Genomic DNA, 23,092 nt, shown 5'->3' on the forward strand with positions numbered 1-23,092 from the left:
TGGAGTTGTTGATCCAGATGTTTATTCTGGTGGTGAAGTTAAAATATAGTTTTTAAATGAATGATCTTTTTTGGCTGGATCTTCAATACGTCTAAAGACTGCATACCATTTTTTACCATCGATACGATTAACTTTACGAGCTTCTTCAGTTGAATTTATAATTAATGGTACACAAGAGTCGTTTTCAGCGACTTCTCTTTCTACTTGTTCAAAAAGTGGGTGGTTTTTAAAATGTTCGTACATCCATTGGAAGAGTTCTTCGACGTCAGAAATAAAGTATGCAAAAGCGCCTGGTGCTAAAATATAAGCGTATTCGGAGAGAAGGGTTGGTGAAATGATACGACGTTTGTGATTTGCTTTTTTGAAATGTGGATCTGGGAAAAGGAAAAAGATTTTTTGTAATTGTCCTTTTTCGAAATAATTTGGAAGGTATTTCATACCATTAGTTCTAATAACACTAACATTTTGAAATTCTCCTGGAGTTTTTTCACGTAATTTGTCAATACGCTCTTCTACATATTGTACTACTTTATCTCTTAATTCCATACCAACGCTTAATCTATCTGGAAATAATGATGATAATGAAATTAATAAACCACCATATCCACAACCGACATCTGCAATTTCGACTTTTTTAGTATCCATTGGTTGATTTGGATAATTCTTTTTCCAATCATATTGATCTGGTGAAATTGGACTATTTTAATAATAATAATAATAATAATAATAATTTGATAATGATAATGATAGTTGTAAATGATAGTTGAAAATAAATAAATAATTGGTTAGAATTACAGAATCGTTTTGCTAAATTTATAAATTTATTAATTTTCTAATAACATACTAATAAAAACTATAATCTGATGCTGGGTTAGCATGAGCTTTAATTCTGTGATATGGTTTAATAGCTCTCTTTTTTTTATTTTGATCTGCCATTTTTTTATATATCTGATTTGATTTTTAAATGAAATACGAAAATTTATTTAAAAAGTAAAAAAAAATAAAAAAAAAATAAAACGAAAAAAAAATTTTAATTTTTTTTTTTAATTTTTTTTTAATTTTTTTTTTTTTTTTTTAATTTATTATTTTATTTTTAAAAATATAATTATTTATTCATTTATTTTTAATTTTTAATTTAAATATTTATTTTTTTAATTTTAATTTTTTTTTTAAAAATTTATTGTTTTTAATTATTACTATTTGTTACAAATTAAATTAAAATTGTTATTATAAATTGTTATCATAAATAAATCTATTTTAAAATTTTATATTTTAATATTTTTGCTTGTTACAACATCAGCAAAACCACCCAAATAAAAAAGTGACTCATTGAAATTTTTAGAATTTTAAAAAAATTTTATATCATAAATTAATCTATAACAGTAATAATAATAGTAGTACAGTAGGAAACAACAAATAAAAATAGTATTGAATATAAATATATAATGGGTGTTTGTAAATGTAAGAAAAGAAGTGAAGACTTTTGTTTTAATCATAAAAGATTTATATGTGACTCGTGCGTTGTTTCAGATCATCCAATTGTAAGTAGTTTGAAAATATCCATATTGTGTTATTCTAATATATTTATATGTACTAATAATAATAATATTGGTAATTTTATTTTTTTACAGTGTTATATTAGATCGTATGTTGATTGGTTAACAGATTGCGATTTTGAAGATTCAGTATGTGGGGTTTGTAAAGGTAGATTCGATGCTGATGATACTAATGATAGTGTTAGATTGGGATGTTATCATTTATTTCATCCAGAATGCATTGATGTATATGTTGCAACATTATCACCCAATACACCACCATCATCATATCCATGTCCAAAATGCCCCAAACCAATATTACCAACAAATGATAGCAATTCAGCATTATCAGAGAGTATGAGAGATAAATTTTCACTATCAAGTTGGGCAGATCCAGTATTGGGTCCATTAAGACTAAAAAAAGAACAACAGCAACAGCAATTACAACAACAACAGCAACAAACCAATACAAGCTTAAATGGTAGTGGCACAACATCAAATTATAACTCCACATTAACATATCATCATCATAGTAGCAGCGGAAATAATGCATCACCACCATCCTCAACCAATGATTTTTATAGTGGCAGCGCCAGCGGTGTTGGCTCAAATAGTTTAATCAACCCAAGTCTTTTAGAGGAGACACCACCTCTCTCACATTTAAATACTAATCCTTATGGCTTGGCAAGCCGAAAGCATGAAGATACTGTAATTCAATTAAATCACCAAAATATAAATAATAATAATAATAATATCAATCAAATTTATGATGACTATGATAAATATAATAAAAAACAAGTTAATCCAATTTCAAAAATTATAACGTAAGTTTATTAAAAAAACATCAATCAATCATAACCAATCAATTAAATGGATTCAACAAATAAATATATGGATTGAATATTAATTATTATTATTTTCTTTTTATAGTAAAATTAAAGAAACAAAACCAATTTATTTAGTAATGTTTACGATTATAGTGATTTTATTTTTATATATAATTATGAAAGCCCCATCAACAGATTCCAATGAACAACCAAAAGTAGATCAAAAAGATACAAAATAATAATTTAGATAAAAAATTAATAAAATAAATATACTTATAGGTATAACAAAAATTTCACAACCACACACAACCCATACACAAAATGATAATTTTGCGAGAAATGACACACCTTTAACCCTTTTTTCTCTTTTTTTTTTTAATTTAGTTTTTTTGGTTTTGAGAAATTTTTATTAAAAAAATCAAAATTTTTTAATAATTTTTTCTTAAAGCCAGAATAATTTTCTTTTTTTATAGAAATTAATTTTTATTTTTATTTTTATACTTAATGTTTATAATAATATAATAATAATAAAATAATAGATAAAAAGATAATAAAATAAATAAATAATAAAATAAAAAATGAATCAAAGAATAAATGAAGAAGCTTTGGAAGTTGTTGATATGAATTCAATAAATAATATCGATGATATTAGATTATTAATAACGAATTCAAAATTATCAATTCAATTATCCAAATTAATTTTAGAATCATCTTATAAAGATGAATATATTGTATTATTTTTTGTATTATTACACACCATAGGTAATTATTATTTTTAATTTAATCTAATAAAATTTAATTTAATTTTTTATTAATTTTTTTTTTTCAAATTTTATTTAGATTTACATCCAAATACCAAGGCTAACTTTTTAGTATCTACTTTTGATAAAAAACTATACAGTTTATCAAAATCTTTGTTAGATACTAACAAATTCACTTTTGTTGAAATTTTGAAATGTTTAAAGATTATGGACTCAAAGAGAAATATTAGAATTTTAAATGAAAAATTAAAGATCATTAAAGAAAAGCATGACACCCGTATTGCTACCATAAAAACCATATCAGACGAATACCATAGAAATAAAATCATGGAAAAATTAAAAAATCTTGAAATTAATGATCAAGAAGCTGAAGAGTTATTAAAGAAGATTGAAAATGGTGGTTTTGAAGAAGAACAGAAAAAGAAAGAAGAAGAAAAAAAGAAAGAGGAAGAAGAAAAGAAAGAGGAAGAAAAGAAAGTTGTATCGAGAGGTTCCAGATCTGTAAGAGGTGCCAGACCCACAAGAGGTTCCAGATCTGTAAGAGGTGCTAGATCTACAAGAGGTGCTAGACCTTCAAGAGCTGCCGTGGCAGTTGAAGAGCCAAAATCTGAAGAAAAGAAAGAAGAAAAAGAAGAAAAAGAAGAAAAAGAAAAATCAAAAGTTTCAGAGTCTCCTCAAGAAAAATTAAAAAAGAAAAAAATAAGAGAAGAGCTTTTTGAAAAACGTTACCAAAATTCACTTAAATCAACTGAGGCTAAAATTAGAGAGTTGGTTGGCTATGGCTATGAATCCACATTGTCTGGTAATGTTGTAAAAATTTTTAAATCATGGTTCAAAACTGTTAGCAAAAATACTTTAGAATACTTTGCATTGGGCCAACCAAAGAAGACATGGAAAGAAATTGCTGACCTTCTACATTTGGGACCAAAAGATCTTTGCTCTGACCTTCCATGGTTCTTAAGTGTTATGTTTGGAAGACCAGCACCAGAGGGCACATATGTCTACGAGTTTGAAAAAGAATTAAAGAAACCAGAAGAATTTACAAAAGATAAAGCTCTATTAATTATAAACAAATATAAACCATCCTATGCTTTCTTAAGAAAGAACCTTCCAAGCGTATTGCTCGATGAAGATGTTAAATTAACCATTGCAAATTACGAAGAGTTACCTGCTTTGGTATGGTGGTTACACGAATTTAAAGAATGTCCAAAAATAATCGAATTGATTGTTAAACGTTTAAATTCTGGTGAAAGTATTTCAGAGGTTTCAGTTGGTATTTTGCTCGAAAAAGCTATGCCATTAAAAAAAGAAGATGCTTTGTTCAAGGCTTTATTCGAAGCTATTGTCAATAAAATGGCACAAATTAAAGAGCGTTTTTCATTGCCACCACCAATCGCCACATTATGTGACAAATCTGGTAGTATGGATACAGCCATTCGTCTTTCATTAATTATTAGTTTCATCATTTCAAATTTAACCCCAGATTCAACATTGTCATTCTTTGATTCCGCAGATACTCCATCTCCATTCAAAACCGATTCTCTAGAGACTTTATTCGAATCAAAAAATGTCATTAGAGCTAGTGGCGGTACAGATCCAGGTGCATCAATGTCCAAGTTATTAAACGAAAAGATCAAGAAAAATTATATTATTGTTGTTACCGATGAGGAAGAAAATAGTTATAGACATGGTTCTTTTGCCGATCTTTTCGTAAAATATCGTAATGAAGTTAATAAAGATGCCAAGGTAGTCTTCATTTCTTTCCTTAGACTCCATGCTAAAGGTCAAATGGTCACTGCATTAAGAAACGTTGGCGTTGAACCAATTCAAATGATTTTAGATAATTCAAGTCCAGATGTCACAAAGATCGATTTAATGCTTTCAAATTTGGCATGTGAATCAGAATTATTTAAAGACCAACTCGATCTTTTTGTAAATATTATGAATACAGTTGGGGATAAAAAGACCTTTGAAATGATCACTCAAAAGAAGAACCGTCTTATGACCACCAGCCTTAATCTCGAATTGGGCATCGAAAACTTAAAAGCTCTTTGTCTCAAATATCAAGAAACCAAATCAACTGACTCATTGCAATTATTAATCATCAAGAATACCTTAAATCGTCTTATCAAGATTGCAAAGGATATTAAATCAGAACCAGCCGAAGAAATCTTTACCAAAGTTCAAAAAGAATTTTCAAAGATGAACAAAGAAGAAGGTGTCAAGTATCTCTTAGAGTCCATTAATGCTATTGATAGATGTGTTTATATCTCAAAGCATGAAATTAATCAAGAAATTAAAGATAAAGAATACACCGAATCGAAAACTTCAACTTTATCAAAGATCAAATCAACTATTTTAGACCAAATTTCAATTCCAGATGTTAATAGTGAGATGAACAGTGAAAATAAATCTAATTTTGTTTCAATCTATTCTGTTTTATTAAATTCAGTTGGTATGAATTTAATATTTTTTGCTATTGTTTTTATTTTTGTTTTCTTTTTTGTTTTATGATTTTTTAAATAAACATTTCATATTTATAAAAAATATACTAATTTTTTAAAAAATTTCATTTTAATAAAAAATACACAAATCCAAATTATTTAAATCATTATTATCTAGATTTACAATCAAAAGTAAAAATAAACGTATTGTGTGGTTCGATTATGTCAAAGAATTATGATTTTGCAAAATTAATTTTATACAATAAAAGCTATACATTCAAAGAAGTTGCAAAGGCAATTAAAATTATAGATTCACCAAGGAGAATTAAACAGTTAAAATTAAAAGTGGAAAATGCTTTATTATCACACCAAAAAAGAAAAGAAAGATTGGAAGAGCAATCAAAATTATATTTAGAAAGTAAATTAATAAATGATAACAATAACAATAACAATAACAATAACAATAACAATAACAATAACAATAACAATAACAATAACAATAATAATAACAATAATAATAACACTAATAACAATAACAACAACTATAAAATAAAATATAAACCAAAGAGAAATAGAGTAAATAAAAATAATAAAAATAATAAAAATAATAATAGTAAAAATGATAAAAATAAAAAGAAAAAAAAAGTAAATGAAAAATTAATTCAATTAAGGTTCGATTCAAGTATTAAAAAAATGAAACAAGAAATAGAAAATTTAGAAAAGTATGAATATGTTGGTTCTTTAAGCGGTAATTTAGTTAAAATGTTTAAACAGTGGATTCATACTTTCCCAGAAAAAACTTTAGAGTTTTTTGCATTGGGCCAACCAAAAGAAATATGGAGAGAAATGGCAGATCTTTTACATTTATCACCAAATGATTTTCAAGGTAGCTGGTTTTTGCCAGTGATGTTTAATGGCAAATCTCCTCAGGGTTCAGTAATCAATGTATTTTCAAATTTTAACTCAACAGAAGAAGAGCTTTTAGCAGATGAAGTTTTAATGAATGACTTTGTAGAATTGGTTAAGAAGTTTAAACCATCATATTCATATATTAGAAAAAGAATCTCACCATCGAAAATTCCAGACCATTTGAAGCTAATCATTGCCCAGTATGAAGAGCTAAATAGTGTTCTTTGGTTTTACCACGAACTATGCTCATATGATGTTGACACGTTACTCTCAGAGAGACTCCAAAAAGAGACACTATCTCAATCATATGGTGTTTTGTTAGAGAAAGCCATGTTTCTTCAACAGAACGGTATTCCAGTTTTTAAAGATATTTTACCAATAGTATCAAATAGTCTCAAAACATTAGCATCAAAGATTACACTATCACCTCCATTGGGAACTATAGGTGATTGTTCAAACTCAATGTTTTTAAGTATAAGATTAGCAACCATTATAGCTTCACTTATCAGTTATTTGACACCAGATTCAACATTAAAATTCTTTAATCACTCTCCAATTTTTGCACCACTCAATGTAAACAATATTTCTGAAGTTTTTAAAGTATCCGATTTAATTAAGGGTTCTGGCTCCACCAGTCCAGCAGCTGGTTTGTGGCCATTCTATGAAAAGAAAGAGAAATTAGAATATTTGGTAGTAGTTTCAGATGAGGAAGAAAATTGCAACTATAATGGTTACTCATTTGCTCAGTTGTTCAAAAAATATATTAATGAAGTTGCATCAGATTGCAAATTAGTATTGGTATCATTTTTGGATAACAACCAAGAAGGAAATATGTACAGTGTTTTAACTAAAGATTATGGTATCACTCCTCTTCAGTTTAGATTGGACAAGAGAAGACCAGATGTCACTAAAGTTGATGATATGATAACAACCCTATCATGTGAATCACCAGAATTTAAATATCAAGTAAAAAGCCTTAATTTTATTCACGAGATTTTTGGTATTCCACTCTTCAAACAACATTTAAATTCAACCTCAAGCAATCTTTTCTTTAGTTCATACACAATAGAAAATTATTTATTAACATTAAAATATATAACAAATTACTTAATGGACCCAAATGGACCATCAGTACTATATGAAATGGATATCAATAAAATACTTAAACAAAATAACAAGGGTGATGCATTTTATAAGTTGGCCATTAGTGAAATTATTGAAGAGCTATGCGAATATTCTAAACAGTTCAAATTTACCAATGTATATAATCATATTGCCGATTTATTAGAAACCTTCTCTATTTCTAAATGTCAAGATAAAATTAAACAAATCTATTCAAATTTAAACCATAATTTAGAAAAATCAAACCCATTAAGCAAAGATCTTATTATAGAACAAAATAGTAAAAACAATGAAAAAGACCAAATAATTAAAAAGAAAAATGGTGGAAAGAGAGAATTAGTTTTAAATAGCTTAGAGTTATCAATTTTATTTAGCTATTTAGAAGACAGCAAATCATTAGTAGCTTGCTCAATGGTTTGTAAACTATGGAGAAAGTGTACATTTAATTCAAATATATGGACCAAGTTTATGTCACGTCATAACAATCAATATTTGGATTTGGTTATCTTATGTGATGTTACTGGTAGTATGGGATCTGAGCTTACCCAGGTAAAAACAAAGTTAGGTCAAATTGTTGATAGAATAAAGGAATCAAAGGTCAATGTAAGGGTTGCTAATGTATTCTATAATGATCACCACCAAGTCTATTTACAAACTGATGAGTCTCCAACTGTTCAAGTGGACTTTACATCCGATTTGGACGAAATTAAATCAAAGATTGAAAGTTTAAATGTAGATGGTGGGGATGATAATGCAGAGGCAGTTGCAGATGGTCTATATCAGGTATCTAAACTTAACTTTAGAAGGAATAGCACCAAAGTTTGTATTTTTATTGCAGATGCACCTGCCCATGGCTTTGATGAAGCAATAGACAATTTCCCTAATGGCTGTCCATGTGGACATGATTGTATAGAATTGGTTAGAAAAATTGTTAAAATGGGTGTTACATTTTATACAGTATCATGCAGACCTACCCATTCATCAAGTGACTTTTTATGTGCAATTGCAGATATCTCTGAAGGTGCATGTGTCGAATTACAATCTTCAGAATATTTATCAGATTTTATAGTTGGATCAGCTCAAGATGCTTTGTTTTTAGAATCGGTTAGTCACCAAGTAATAAGAGAGGTCGAAGAAATACGTTTACAAAATCCATTTTTAAATATGGAGGAGTCTATATATCGTGCAACCTATGCCTTACGTAGCAAGGGTGTAATGATGAAAGATTCATCAAGAGTTGCTTCATCAAATGCAATTGAAAAGTATGAAAGATATAGATTTATAATTCAATCAGATTCAGATAAACAATTCATTGAAAAGTTTAACAACTATAAAAAATCAACAAATATAAAACCAATTAAAAAAACAAATAGAAATAATAATATTCAATCAAATGCCACAAGTTTTGACGACTCATTAGTTTTAATTAACATTCCATATGTCAGAAAAATTTGTAAAAAATTTGGTTTGATTTAAATAAATCATTTTTTTTAAATGATTAGGGTTGGTTGTACTACAATTTATTGAAAATCAATTCATTTCAAATAAAAAATAAACATAAAATTTTAGGTCAACTTAAAAATTTAATAAAAAACTTAAATTGGACTTTATTAAATTAAAAAAGGAACTTTAAATTTTTTTTATTTTTTTATTATTTTTTTATTATTTTTTTATTATTTTTAGTCTTTAAGTATACATAAAAAAACAAACTTATTCCGATTTAGTATTTAATTTAATTTAATTTTAATTTAATTTTTTTTTTTTTCTTTTTTTTTTTTTAAAATTTTTTATTTTTTTTTGAAATTTTTTTTCCCACACACATTTATAAATAATTTGTTTCACATTATATATTTATTTATAAATTATTATATATAAATACAGATTCTATTTGATATCAAATTTATATATATTTATACTTATATTATTTTAAATAATACTATAAAGTAATACTAAATTGTAAATATTTATCATGCATTATTTTATTTTTTGTTTTTTTTTTATTAATAAAAAATAAACTTTATATAATAAAATAAATAAATAAATAAATAAAATAATAAAACAAAAAAAATACTATTAATTATTAAAAAAAAATATTTCTTATAGATTTTAAAAATAATATTATACACACACAAAAAACAATTATTTTTTTTATTGTAAATTTTTTATAATAAAATTAAGTTTATTATTAACTCAAAAAAACAAATTTTTTATTTTTTTAATATTAATTTTCTTTTTTTTTTCAAACTTTCTAAAATAAATATTTATTTTTTATTTTTTTTTTTTATTTTTTATTTTTTATTTTTTCTTAATTTATTTTTATTTTTTTTATTTTTTTATTTTTTTTATTACACATTAAAAACTTTTTTATTGACGATATTTAATCAAATAATTTTTGTTTTATTAATTTTTTTTTTTTCTACTGTACATTTTCCCAAAAAAAAAAGAAATTTTATCCTTTGTATTATAATTTATTAACCTAAAATTTTTTTTTGTGTATTATAATTTTTTAAAAAAAAAAAAAGAAAAAATGTCGAATGTTAATAATAGTACCGATTTAGATATTGAAGAAAAGATAAATTCTTTAGTAGAGGCATTCAGTCACAGCAGAGAGGTTATTTTAGAAATTTTAAAAAAGAATAATTATGCTATTGACCAAACAGCATTGGATTTGTCAGAAATCCCATTACCACCACCAACCAAACCAACAGTTGTAAATACTCATCAAATTCAACCACCACAACAACCACAACAACCACCACAACAACCACAATATCCTGGACAACAGCCACCACCATATCCAGGAACAAGACCAATCCAACCACCAATTGAAAGCGATGAAAGAAATATTTTAATGAAAGATTTAGCAAGCATCATTGGTAACCAACCATTAGACCAATCGACCATTTTTAACATTTACCAAGCCAGTAACAAATCCATTGATCGTACAATTGAACACATCAAAGAGATGACAATTGATCCAGAACAAGAACAAGAAAAGAAAGCACTTCAACAATATGAGCAATTAAAGAAAAAGAAGTTAGAAGAAGAAGCTTTAAAAAAAATCGAAAATGAAAAGCGTCTTGCTAGTGAATATGAAAGAAAGAGACTATTGGTTGAGGCACAGAAGAAAGCACAAGAACTTGCAATGAGAAAGAAATTGGAAGAAGAATCAAAGATAAGAGAGGCAGTAGTGCAACAAGAAGATTTAAGAAGACAAGAGATCATTGCTAAAGAAAATTATTTAAGAAAAGAGATCGAAATAAAAGAATTAGAACAACAAAAAGCTTTAAGACAAGAAATTGCCAAACAAGAAGCTTTGAAACATGAACTATCCAAGCAAGAGCTATTAAGACAAGAGTTGGTTAAACAAGAATCATTAAGAAAAGAGTTGGTTAAACAAGAACAATTAAGACAAGAACTAGCTAGAAAACAACAAGAGCAAGAGATCTTACTTGAACAACAAAAGAAACAAATTCTCAGTGAATTAGAAAAGAAATCAATTGAAAATCAAATGTTTATAGAACATACCGAAATCCTCAAACAAAAAGAGCTTGAAAGCTTACATTTAATTGAAAATCAAAAGAAGGAAATCCTTGAAAGTCAAAAACTAATTGAACTCTTTAAACAAAAAGAATTGGAGTCACAAAATCAAAATAAAGAATTAATGGACAATCATGCAAGAGAAATTGAAAATCTCAAAAAGAAATTGGCCGAAGAGGAAAGCAAACACAATCAAAATCTTGAAAAGAAATCAATTGAAGAAATTCAAAAGATAGAAATTGAAACTGCCCTCAAGAATCAAATTTTAGATTTAGAACATCAAATTACAGAACTCGAAAAAGTTCAAAGACCAAGAATCGTTCAATTAGAAGAAGAGTTAAAAAAGAAACATTCAGAAATTCACACTATCATTGTTTCAAATCAAGTTCTTTTAGTTGCCGGTATTGAAGAAAACTCACCCGATTGCATCTCTGTAAATTGGAATTTAGAAAATAAATATGAAGAAAATTCTGTTTATTGGATTGGTATTTTCCCAACACATCAACCAAAACATGATCGTTATCAATCTTTCAGACACATCACTGGCAAAGAAGGTTTAGTCTCATTCCCAAATATTATTCCGGGTCATTATGAAGCCCGTATTTTTAAAGACAAATACACCCTTATTCACACTTCACAATCAGTTCAAATTGGTCCAACTGTTCATATTAAAGCCCATGTTCTTGGCGACCAAATCGACATCACATATTCAGTAGGTGGTGGTCTTGAAGGAATAAATTCAAGGGATTGGATTGGTATTTACAGTTTAGGTTTTAGAAATAAAAAATATATTGATTCAGTTTATGCCAGCGCCAATGGCGCATCAACTTTTAAATCCCCAAGAATTCCAGGTGCCTATGAAATTCGTTATTTCTTATACCCAACCAAATACAACGAGCAAGCCATTCTTTCTTTCACTATTGAGGATAATGATAGTATTCAAATCACTCAAGATACTCAAGCTCCATGCAATGGCAATCTTGTTTTCTCACCAGATCAAGAATTCAAAGTTGACTATGTTGTAAACACTGTTCCACCATCATCATCTGATTGGGTTGGTATATTCTCAGTTGGCGAAACACAAAATAAAAACTATATCAACTCCAAATATACAAATGGTACTGGTTCTGGTGAATTATCTTTCAGGGCTCCTCTCATAAATGGTGAATATGAAGCCAGATTCTTTTCTTACTCAAAAGGAAAATATATAACCCACAAAACTTCAAATAAATTTATTGTTAATTTATAAATTGGTTACAATAAATTTATTTTCCCCCATTTTTTCCAAATATTTTTCAAATAAACCCTAAATAAACCAAAAAAAAAAAGTTCAAAAAAAAATCTGTTTTTTTTTTTTTTTACTATTTTTCTTTATTTTTATTATACAAATATATATTCCTTTTTTTTTAAATCTTTTCAAAGTTTAAAATTCACAAAATAGGAAATAAAAAAATAAATTACCCAAGAGTTATAAAGAGGTAATATAACTTTATTTATTCTATTTTATTGTTTTTTTTTTTTTGAAAAAAAATTAAAAAAAAAAAAAAAAAAATTTTAAAAAAAAAAATATTTTTTTTTGATTTTTTTTTTTTATATTTATTTTTAAATTTTTTTTAAAATTTTTTATTTTTTTATATTAAGTGTTTATTATATATATTAAATATATAGATTTAATATTATTACTTCATCTTTTCTTTTTTTTTTTTTTTTTTTATATTTAATTTTTTGATTACATGTCCATATGTATAATTACAATAAAACAAACACTTAAACAATATTTATTTATATAAATATAAATATAAATTTTATTTATAAATAAATTTAGTTTTATTAATTAAATTAAAAAATTTTTTTTTTCAAAAATAAAATAACCAATCCTTTAAACATTTAAATAACAACAAATCTTACATTTCACACACATATACACACAAACACATACACACACACATACACACCTAATAACATAATAAAATTAAATATTTTGTGTGCACAAAAAAAAAAAAAAAAGCACAAATTTTGTATAGTATTTTTTTTTTTTTAATTAAAAAAAAAAAAAAAAAAGTAATTTTATAGTATAACATATTTATTATAAAAATTATTTAAAGAATTTTATATTAATTAAATAAATAGTTTTATTTTTTATTATATAAAGTAAATAATTGTAATATTTATAGATTTAATATATAAAAATGTACAATCCATGGGTAGACAATCCTAAAGAAAGAACTGATTTACGCGTGGATAGAGAAAGGTCGCACTCACATTCACATCACTCAAGCAAATCATCACCTCAAAACCATGGAAAATCATCATCTCATCAAAATGGGGGCAATAAAGATAATAAAGATAGAGATAATAAAGATAATTACTCACCATCTGCATCTTCATATGAACCAACATCTTTTTTATTACCACCTGCTTCACTTTCATCAACATCACCACCATTATCACCAATTCATCAAACAGTAGTTAATTCTAGTGTTGGATCATTTTCTCAAATATCATCTAGTACAGCACCAACATCAAATTCTCTAACTATACCAAATCTATCATCTTCATCCTCATCATCATCATCATCAAATAATAATAATAATTCAACCTCATCAACAAAACTATCACCCCATAGTAATAAAAATTCGTCAATATCCTTAAATATTAGTAATAATAATAACAATACCCCAGATGATTATAAAAAAGAGAAAAAGAAAAATAAAAAAAAGAATAAACAAAATGGTGTAAATAGTAATAGTAATAATACAAACAGTTCAAATAATAGCACAGGTAGTATTGGTAGTAATAATATAATAAATATAAATAACTCAAATAATAATATACCGGTTTTGTCATCAACTTCATCATCTCCAAATTCATCAACAAATAGTTTATCGAATAATATAAATTGTAATAATAACAACACTAATAATACGAATAGTAGCACAAATCATCATATTGTGCCATTATTAAACTTACCAGGTAGTTCATCGAACCAATCAACAGGTCAATTATCATCATGTGAAAGAGGTCAATCATCTTCCCGTGTTTATGCACAATCTCCATCATCCTCATCGAATATTAACCAATTGACAACCCTATTAGAAAAAAATAAAGTTGGTTTTGATGATCTTTCTGAAATTAAAGATTTAGATGAGGATTCAATTTTAAATTGTTTACAATCAAGATATAAAAAGGATCTTATTTATGTATGTATAATATTTATGTTACCCTATATCAATTGGTTTAAAAAATATTAACTTTATTTTTTTATTTAATATTTTACATAGACATTTATTGGCCCCATTTTGGTTACCATTAATCCGTATAAACGTCTACCATATTTACATTCACAAGAATTACTTAGAGTATATAATCAAAAGAGAGGCCTACCACCTCACTTATTTGCAATTGCAGAAAGAGCTGTTTGTGATATGCAAGATTTTAAAAGAGATCAATTAATATTTTTAGCTGGTGAAACTGGTAGTGGGAAATCAGAAAGTACCAAGGTTTTAATTCAATATTTTTTAACAACTGATTTATCTCGTAATAAATACTTAAAAGACTATATTATAGAGGCAGGGATTATTTTAGAATCGTTTGGCCATTGTTTGACTGATTCAAATAATAATAGCTCAAGATGGGGTAGATATTTCGAACTGTATTATAACCATTATGGTGAAATTAAAGGTGCCAAACTTTATAGCTGTAAGTTTTTAAATTTATTAAAATTAACATTTTTAAAATATATACTCATAAAAAATATTTATTTATAATCGTAACAGATTTTTTAGATGAGAATAGAGTAGTTCAATATAATAAAGGTGAAAGAAATTATCATGTTTTTTATCAATTATTCCGAGGTATTTCAGATGAAGAAAGGCAATCGTATCATCTTGGTGATCTCAACTCGTATCACTATTTAAATCAAGGTGGTAATATTTCTGATAATTTAGAGGATGCAAAGAAATATGATAGATTAAAAACCGCTTTTGATTTCTTTGAATTTCCAAGTGAAAAGGTTGATTTGATTTTTAGGATAATTTCATTTATAACAATTCTTGGTAATGTAAATTTTTTTCAAAAAAGTGGTAAAATTGAATTTAAAGACAAGTCATGTAAGTTATAATTGGGTAATAATATGGACAATAATAAATTATTAACACATTAATTTTTTTTTTCTTTTCTAGTAATTGAAAGTTTATCACATAATATTAAAATAGATGTAAATAAACTTGATAGTATTTTAATATTAGATAGATATATGTCCGTTAGTGACGCCATGGAGCATAGGGACTCACTGGCCAAATCAATATATTCAGCATTGTTCCATTGGATAATTGACTTTTTAAATACAAAATTAAAGCCAGATTCAACTGAAGAACTTCATTTTATTGGAATTTTAGATCTTTTTGGTCAAGAAGGTGTACCATTACACAGTTATGAACAGTTTTCAATTAATTTTCTTGAAGATAAATTACAGCAAATATATTTAAATACCGTTTTAAAAGATGAACAAAAAGAGTATATATCAGAAAGAATTCCATGGGCCCAACCAATCACATTCAAAGAAAACTATGATCAAGTGGAAATGATGGAAAAGATTATTAGTCTATTAGATCAAGAAAGCAAGAATATCAATTCAAATGACACAATCTTTTTGGATAAATTGAATAACTTTTTAACTGGTCATCGTCAATACTTTAGAAAGCCATCAAAGTTTGGTATCGAACATTTCTTTGGAACCTTCTATTATGATGTCAAGGGTTTTATTGTTAAAAATCGTGATGAAATCCTTCAACGTAATACTATACTTATTAAGAATGTAATTACAAAGCTACTTTTCTATAAGGATGGCCAATTCAACTCAAACTTTTCTCCAGAAATTGCAAATTTAATGAATGATCCAAGACATCACTCAAAAAAATCACCTTTATCAATTATTAAGACTATTCCTGCTCTTAATCAGTGTGGCCTTCATTTTATACGTTGTATTAGACCAAATTATAAAAATTCACCACTCACATTCGACTCTAAACTGGTTAATGAACAAATCAAAACTCTTTCATTATTGGAAACTTGCAAAATTCAAAGATTTGGTTTTACTACCCATTACGAAATAAAATTATTTTTTGAACGTTTTTCTTTCTTTTTTAGAGGCCAACGTCCAAATTTTCAAATTCTTTTCGATAAGCTCAAAGAAAATGATATCAATTTCGAAAGTATTCTCCATCCACCACTCCACTTGGGGAATAATAAAGTGTTCTTACGTAATACCCTTGGTACACTCTTAGAGAGTGAATTACAAAAGAGAAGGGTTCATAGTGCATTCGTTATTCAAAGCACTTGGAGAATGTATCAAACTAGAAAGAAGTTCCTAGAAATGAAATCTGCTATCATTGTTATCCAAAGACAATCAAAGAAATACCTTTCACAAAAAAGTTATCATTCAATTAAACAAGCCACTATTATTTTGGAATCATTCTCTAGAATGGTTATTTGTAGAGCTCCATATCTTCGTTTAAAAGAGTCGGCTATTGCCCTTCAAACTCATCTAAGATCATCGTTATCAAAAGACTATACCCAAAAATTAATCGAAAAACAAAACAATCCATTGATACCAACTCCAGTTTTGCCATTGTCTTTAGAAATCAATATATCACCAAGTCCAACTCCACCAATATCACCATTACCCTATTATCCAATATTAAAAGCTTCAAATAATACCAATACCATAAATAATGAACAACAACAACAACAAAATAATCACCAACAACCACTTCCACCTCTTCATCATCCACCACATCATACTACATCCAAAAGACATATCAAAAATTCATTATCATCCCAACAACATCAACAACAACAACTATCATCTTCCCAAGAGAGTGAAAAAACCAAAAATATTCGAGTTCCACCATTACAAATTTCAGGTACAAGTTTAAATCTTAGTAGTCTTAATAATAATATTAATAATAATAGCAACAGTAACAGCAGTACTCCAAACAGACCCAAAGATGTTATATCACCAATTATTTCACCCTCTGTGTCAGACCAACAACCACATCACCAACCTTTACAACATCCATCAACAACAACCCATCACTCACCAATAACCTCACCACCAATTTCACCAAGATTAGAGTCACCAAGAAAAGGAAAAGAAAAAGACCCATCTCTTTCTACTCCAACCACAAGCCATGGTAAACATGTTTTCAGTTTGAATTTAGATAAAGCTTCACCATTTAATTTTATTGCTGAAAGTGCTAAATCAATTAAATCAACCATTACTGGTAGCAATACATCAAAACTAATACCCTCACCCAGATTCAATTCTGAAAATAACAACAATAATAACAACAATATCCCAAGCAACAGCAAGAATGATAAATACCTATCACTAAGCATTCCAGGCTTATTAATTTCACCAACATCTCCATCAATCTCTAACTCTCTAAGTACAAATAATAGTATTTCTGGCCATGGTTTCCCATCAATTTCAAGTATTAATAATACAAGCCCTGGTTTTCAACAACCAACCTCTTCATCCTCTTCATTTTCAAGTCAACATCGTTATTCACTAAATTTAGATAGGAGAAAGAGTACAAATCAACTTCTATATTCAAATCAAAAAGAACATATCAAAGAGAAAGAAAAAGAAAAAGAAAGAGAAAAAGAAAGGGAAAAGGAAAGAGAAAAGGAAAAAGAAAGGGAAAAAGAACGAGAGAAAGAAAAGGAAAAAGAGAAAGAAAGAGAAAAAGAAAGAGAAAAAGAAAGGGAAAAAGAGAGAGAAAGAGAAAGAGAAAAAGAAAAAGAGAGAGAAAAAGAAAGAGAAAAAGAAAGAGAAAGGGAGGAAATAAATAGATCAGTACCATTATCACCAAGATCACCAAGAACTACTATTGGTAGCTATCCTTCATTTATTGGACATACCCCAACCTCTTTGTTTACTCCTTCTGGTAGTTCTAAAGCTGGTGCTTTAATTGGTCCACCAAGCTTTTTCACACAAAAAGAAGGTACTACTCCAATACTTCCAATTTATCTTCCATCATATTTCAGCTTTTTGAAGAAAGAGTCCAATCCAGTCTTAACTACACCACGTAGAAGAAGCAAATCATTTTTAATTAAACCCAATGATACAGAAGAGTTTTCAATGTTGGAGTATGCCAAACTTCACTTTGAATTAAAATCAAAGAAATCTTTAATTAGAAAGAAACAAATCTCATATGAATCTTTAATTAGCTATGGCAAGAAGCTTTACTATCCACTACACAAATTGGATGTCGAACCATCATTACAAAACAACCCATCTCATTTGGCTCACTTGGAAAAAATTTCGTTGGAGGTGTTTAACTTTATTCTTCAGTTCATGGGCGATTTGGAAAGAAAGAAATCAATAAACTATATAGGAAGTCATATAGTTCGTCAAGGTATTCTCTATCCAGAAATTCGTGATGAAATTTATTGTCAAATTATCAAACAACTTACAAACTATCCAGGCAAGCGTGAAAATCGCATTAAAGGCTGGGAATTACTTTTAACTGTTTGTGGCTGTTTTGCCCCAAAACCACGTTTATTAAAATATATATCAAGCTATCTTTATTCTCACCACAACAATTCAAATGAAGATGATGATCTTTCCCTGGTTTGTTTCAACCGCCTAGAGGTTATTATTCAAAATGGCCCAAGATCAATGCCACCAATCGACACAGAGTTTGAAGCTACTCGCAGACGGATGCCACTAAAAGTATTTTTCCTTTTCCCTGATGATGTGGGTGAGGGTGTAGAGGTTGACTCAACAACTACTTGTGGCGATATTACCGACCGTTTAGTTAAAGTTGCTGGTTTAAAATCCGATGCTTTTATTTGGTCTGTTTATGAAGTTATAAAGAATAAAGAACGTTCAGTTAGCTATAGCGAATATGTTCTTGATATTGTCAGCAAATGGGAAAACTATTATCAGTCAGTAAACCACTATAACACTCTCAGTCCACACGAATCTCTTCATATGGATGCATTCCAATTTTACTTTAAGATTCAACTATTCGTTAAACCTGAAGTGGTTCCAAATGAATTCGAAAGTGGTTTCTTCTTCCACCAAATTATCATGGCCATTACAAAAGGACATTTCCCCGTTACCGAAAGTGAGGTAGTTATCCTATCAGTTCTTCGTCTTCAATATGATATCACAACCAACAATCATCCAAAATCAGCATTAGAAATGTGGCAACGTTATATTCCCCAAAACTATCTATCTTTATATTCTGCAAAAGATTGGAGTGATAGAATCCAAAGCAAATTTTTCGAACTTCATCCATACTTTAGCTTTATTCAAACAAAATGTAAAGATATCTTTGAATATAAAGAAGATGTAAAACAAGTAATTATTTCCTATGTTATGTCTCTTCCTTTCTTTGGTAAAACTGTATTTTTGAATTGTACACAAGGTCAATGGAGTGAAATCGAAACTGGTGCTATGGAGGGTTTCAGTGTAATCGTCGATGCAAATGGTGCTCATATTGTTCTAAAAGAATCAATCCCAGGTCAACTTATTTCAACCAACCAAGGTACTCAAATCACATCAATCTCGATTGATAAAACCATTAATCCCCAAACTCTACAATTACAACTACAACAATATCAACAACAATATCAACAATATCAACAACAACTTCAGCAACTACATGCATTACAACAACAAATTCAACAACAACAACAACAATATCAACAATTTCAACAACAGCAACAACAACAACAATTACCACCACTTCAACTTCAAAATGATACCTATATTAGCATGATGAATATGATGAATGTTAATATGAATATGGGTATGATAAATTTAAATCTAAATACTACTCCAAGAGATGATAAAAAAGAAAATAGCAATGTATTAGATGATAATTCTGTAAATAATAAATTAAATGTAGATAGTAAAACTATTATCTCACAACCTGATAATAGTAATTCAGAATCAAATGAAATAGATTCTTCCAACAATATAAATATAAATAGTAACAATAGTAACAATATTAATAATAGTAACAATAGTAATATAAATAATTCAAATATAATAAATATTAGAAAATCAGAAGGTAATGAAAGAACAAATCGTTTAACTGTAATCATTAATGAAAACAATAGTATTCCTGCCGAAAATAACAATGTTATATTAATGAGCGATCCATCATTAAATAGTAATAATATCAATAGTAATAATAATATCAATAATATCAATAATAATATGAATAATAGTATCAATAATATCAATAATCAAAACATAATTAGTAGTGGCCTAGTATCTCCAAAATCAATGCCATTTGGATCATTCTCATCACCAACAAAGAGAGGAGTTGGTTCACAAGTTAATCTACCATTAATTAGCAGCGATGATTTCGATTCCGATTATGAGTATAGACATCATCTCCCATGAAGATCTTAATTTACTCCTCAGACAAATTGGCAAACCAAAAGATACATTTAAACCATTAAAATCATTCCACTATTCCAAAGTTTTAAGTTGTGAAAGTGACCCAGAGAATCAACAAGTCAATATAAATATTGATGGTGAAGATTTAGTTATTAATACACCACAATGGACAGAAGTGATTCTTTTAATCAATAGCTATATTTATTATTTATCCTCTGAAGCAACTAGTGGCACTGCAAATAGAGATTATGCTTCACCAAATGGAGCATTCGAGTTCAAAGTTAAAGATACTATTACCAATATTATCAGAGGTAGTGAAGGTTGGTGTACTGGTACATTCAATGGTTTAAGTGGCTCATTCCCATTAGAATATGTAAATTTAATTATAGAAAAACGAGAGCATAAACCAATCACATCTGACAAAAAAGCCAAAGAGAAAACTAACTCCAATAGTAATAATACAAACAATACTATTAACAATAATAATATCGTCAATGCCCGAAAAACATCACAATCTGTTCATCCATCTCAACAACTTTTTGTTCAACAGAGATTACAATTAGAGCAACAATTAATACAACAACAAAATCAATTGCAGAACTTATTACAACAACAAATTCAACATCAACTCAAACAACAACAACTACAACAGCAACAAATTCAACAGCAACAGCAACAGCAACAGCAACTACAACTACAACAACAACAGCAACAACTACAACAACAACAGCAACAACTACAACAGCAACAACAGCAGCAACAACCATCACACAGGGGATCAGTTTCAAGACCACAACGTAAACCAAAAGAAAAGAAGAAAACCTCAGTTAGTAAAGGTTTTGAACCAGAGTTTTTTACCAAGTTTGTTGAATCTGGCTCCAAACATCCATTAATGCCATATGCAGTCAATAGATTCCGTTCATTAACAGTTTTTAAATTAGGAGATGCCCTCAGACATACAGGCACCCCACCCGAGCAATCAAGTGTATTTATTACTGATGTTAACACTGAAGACTATGATATCTTTTTAAATATTATGAAATATATGGGCGACTATCCACTTTTCCCAAGAGATAGAAAAACTCGTTTACTTCAAACTATTATTCAACGTGCTATCGACAAACCATCACTTCGTGACGAAGTTTATTTCTTTTTATGTCGTCAACTAACACCAAACAATCAAACCCAAGCTCCAATTCCAAACTCAGCCCGTAAAGGTATGGTATTATTTAGTTTATGTGCTGGTTGCTTCCCATGCTCCGCTGAATTGTTCCCTTATCTCAGAGAATTCCTTACCCAAACCCAAAACATATTTTCTGCTTCGTGTATTAAGAAATTAGAAAGTACTTCTCTCAAAGGTCCACGTACTAATGCACCATCAAAGAAAGAAATTTTAGCTGTTAAAGAACACCGTAATATTGTAATTAGAGTTCATTTAGCAAATGGTCCAGTAAGAACAGTTGAAGTTAACTCCTCCACCACCGCCTTAGAATCATTAAAGACAATTGTGGATATTCAAGACTTTGTTTTATGGAGAGAATTTGCAATTTTTAAAGATTGGAGCGGTGAAGAAATATCTCTTAAAGATAATGAAAAGCTTTGTGATATTCTCAAAGAGTTTGAAGATAAAGAAAAGAGACAACGTAAAACAGACCAGACCGTTATCAATGGCAGATTTGTATTACTTAGAAAGATTTGGATCCCACACATTTCTCAAACAATGAGTAACACAATGTTAGAATTAATGTTTTATCAATATGTTCACGATGTTTTAGGTGGAAGAATACCAGGACTTACTATTGATGTCTCTTTAGAGTTGGCAGCTCTTCAGTTACAAGCCCAAGAAGGTGATTACAATGCTCAGCAACCAATCATTTCCGAAGATACAGTTGAACTATGTATTCCTGCTACTCTTTTAGACCGAAAAGGACTTTCACAATGGGTTATTGAAATTAACGAAGCTCATAGTGATTTGGCTGACCAAGCAATTACCCCAGAATTGGCCCTTTCAATGTATCTCCAAAAAGCATCAAGCCTCCCATACGCTGGATCAACTTGGTTCTGCATCGATACTAGACGTCGTAATCCAAACAATAACTCACAAAACAACACTAACACTACCATTTGGATCGGTATTAATCAAAACTTTATGGTCTTTTTTAATCATGCAATGGAAAATGAAATCGAAAGATTTGATCTAGATGAAGTTTCAGGTTTTACCTACAGAGAGGATTCATTCTCTTTTCTTATTGGTGATCTCATTAATCCAACTAGAAAACTATTTTTCACAACTCAAGGTGAAGATATCAACGAAATCTATCAAACATTCAAATCACTTCCAAAGATTGATTTAGTTGAAATCGAAAGAAGAAACGAAAGAAAGAAAGAAAGAAAAGAAAAAGAGAAGAGAAAAGCTTTAAAACAACAACAACTACTACAACAGCAAGAAGAACAAGATGATCAAGATGATTATTAAAACACTATTATTTAATAAAAAAAAAATAATAATTTAACTTTTTTTTTTAATAAAAAA

At 28.1% G+C, this 23,092-nt stretch overlaps 5 protein-coding genes across 5 annotated transcripts; 4 read left to right on the forward strand and 1 right to left on the reverse strand.

The window, feature by feature from the left end:
• Positions 1–21: 21 nt before the first annotated feature.
• Positions 22–936, reverse strand: DICPUDRAFT_29301 (uncharacterized protein; the record flags this gene model as incomplete). The annotated part of the gene is made up of 2 exons (XM_003285409.1): positions 22–697; positions 845–936. 2 exons carry the CDS (start codon positions 934–936, stop codon positions 22–24), a joined length of 768 nt encoding a protein of 255 aa, XP_003285457.1.
• A 260-nt stretch (positions 937–1,196) lies between these two features.
• On the forward strand, positions 1,197–2,667 carry DICPUDRAFT_97036 (uncharacterized protein). The gene is made up of 3 exons (XM_003285386.1): positions 1,197–1,541; positions 1,632–2,359; positions 2,466–2,667. The coding sequence occupies exons 1-3, from the start codon at positions 1,446–1,448 to the stop codon at positions 2,599–2,601; spliced, it is 960 nt and encodes a 319-aa protein (XP_003285434.1). The 5' UTR covers positions 1,197–1,445; the 3' UTR covers positions 2,602–2,667.
• Positions 2,668–2,940: 273 nt separating this feature from the next.
• On the forward strand, positions 2,941–9,074 carry DICPUDRAFT_76377 (uncharacterized protein; the record flags this gene model as incomplete). Its single annotated transcript, XM_003285387.1, has 3 exons — positions 2,941–3,124; positions 3,203–5,578; positions 5,746–9,074. 3 exons carry the CDS (start codon positions 2,941–2,943, stop codon positions 9,072–9,074), a joined length of 5,889 nt encoding a protein of 1,962 aa, XP_003285435.1.
• Positions 9,075–9,526: 452 nt separating this feature from the next.
• DICPUDRAFT_93932 (uncharacterized protein) lies at positions 9,527–12,470 on the forward strand. The gene is made up of 2 exons (XM_003285388.1): positions 9,527–9,554; positions 10,121–12,470. The coding sequence occupies exon 2, from the start codon at positions 10,126–10,128 to the stop codon at positions 12,385–12,387; it is 2,262 nt and encodes a 753-aa protein (XP_003285436.1). The 5' UTR covers positions 9,527–9,554; positions 10,121–10,125; the 3' UTR covers positions 12,388–12,470.
• Positions 12,471–13,327: 857 nt separating this feature from the next.
• On the forward strand, positions 13,328–23,035 carry myoG (uncharacterized protein; the record flags this gene model as incomplete). Its single annotated transcript, XM_003285389.1, has 6 exons — positions 13,328–14,338; positions 14,420–14,837; positions 14,954–15,247; positions 15,320–20,092; positions 20,117–20,540; positions 20,584–23,035. The coding sequence occupies 6 exons, from the start codon at positions 13,328–13,330 to the stop codon at positions 23,033–23,035; spliced, it is 9,372 nt and encodes a 3,123-aa protein (XP_003285437.1).
• Between the last annotated feature and the right edge of the window lie 57 nt (positions 23,036–23,092).

This window comes from Dictyostelium purpureum (genome assembly GCF_000190715.1).
Source record: "Dictyostelium purpureum unplaced genomic scaffold DICPUscaffold_45, whole genome shotgun sequence".
Taxonomy (NCBI): domain Eukaryota; phylum Evosea; class Eumycetozoa; order Dictyosteliales; family Dictyosteliaceae; genus Dictyostelium; species Dictyostelium purpureum.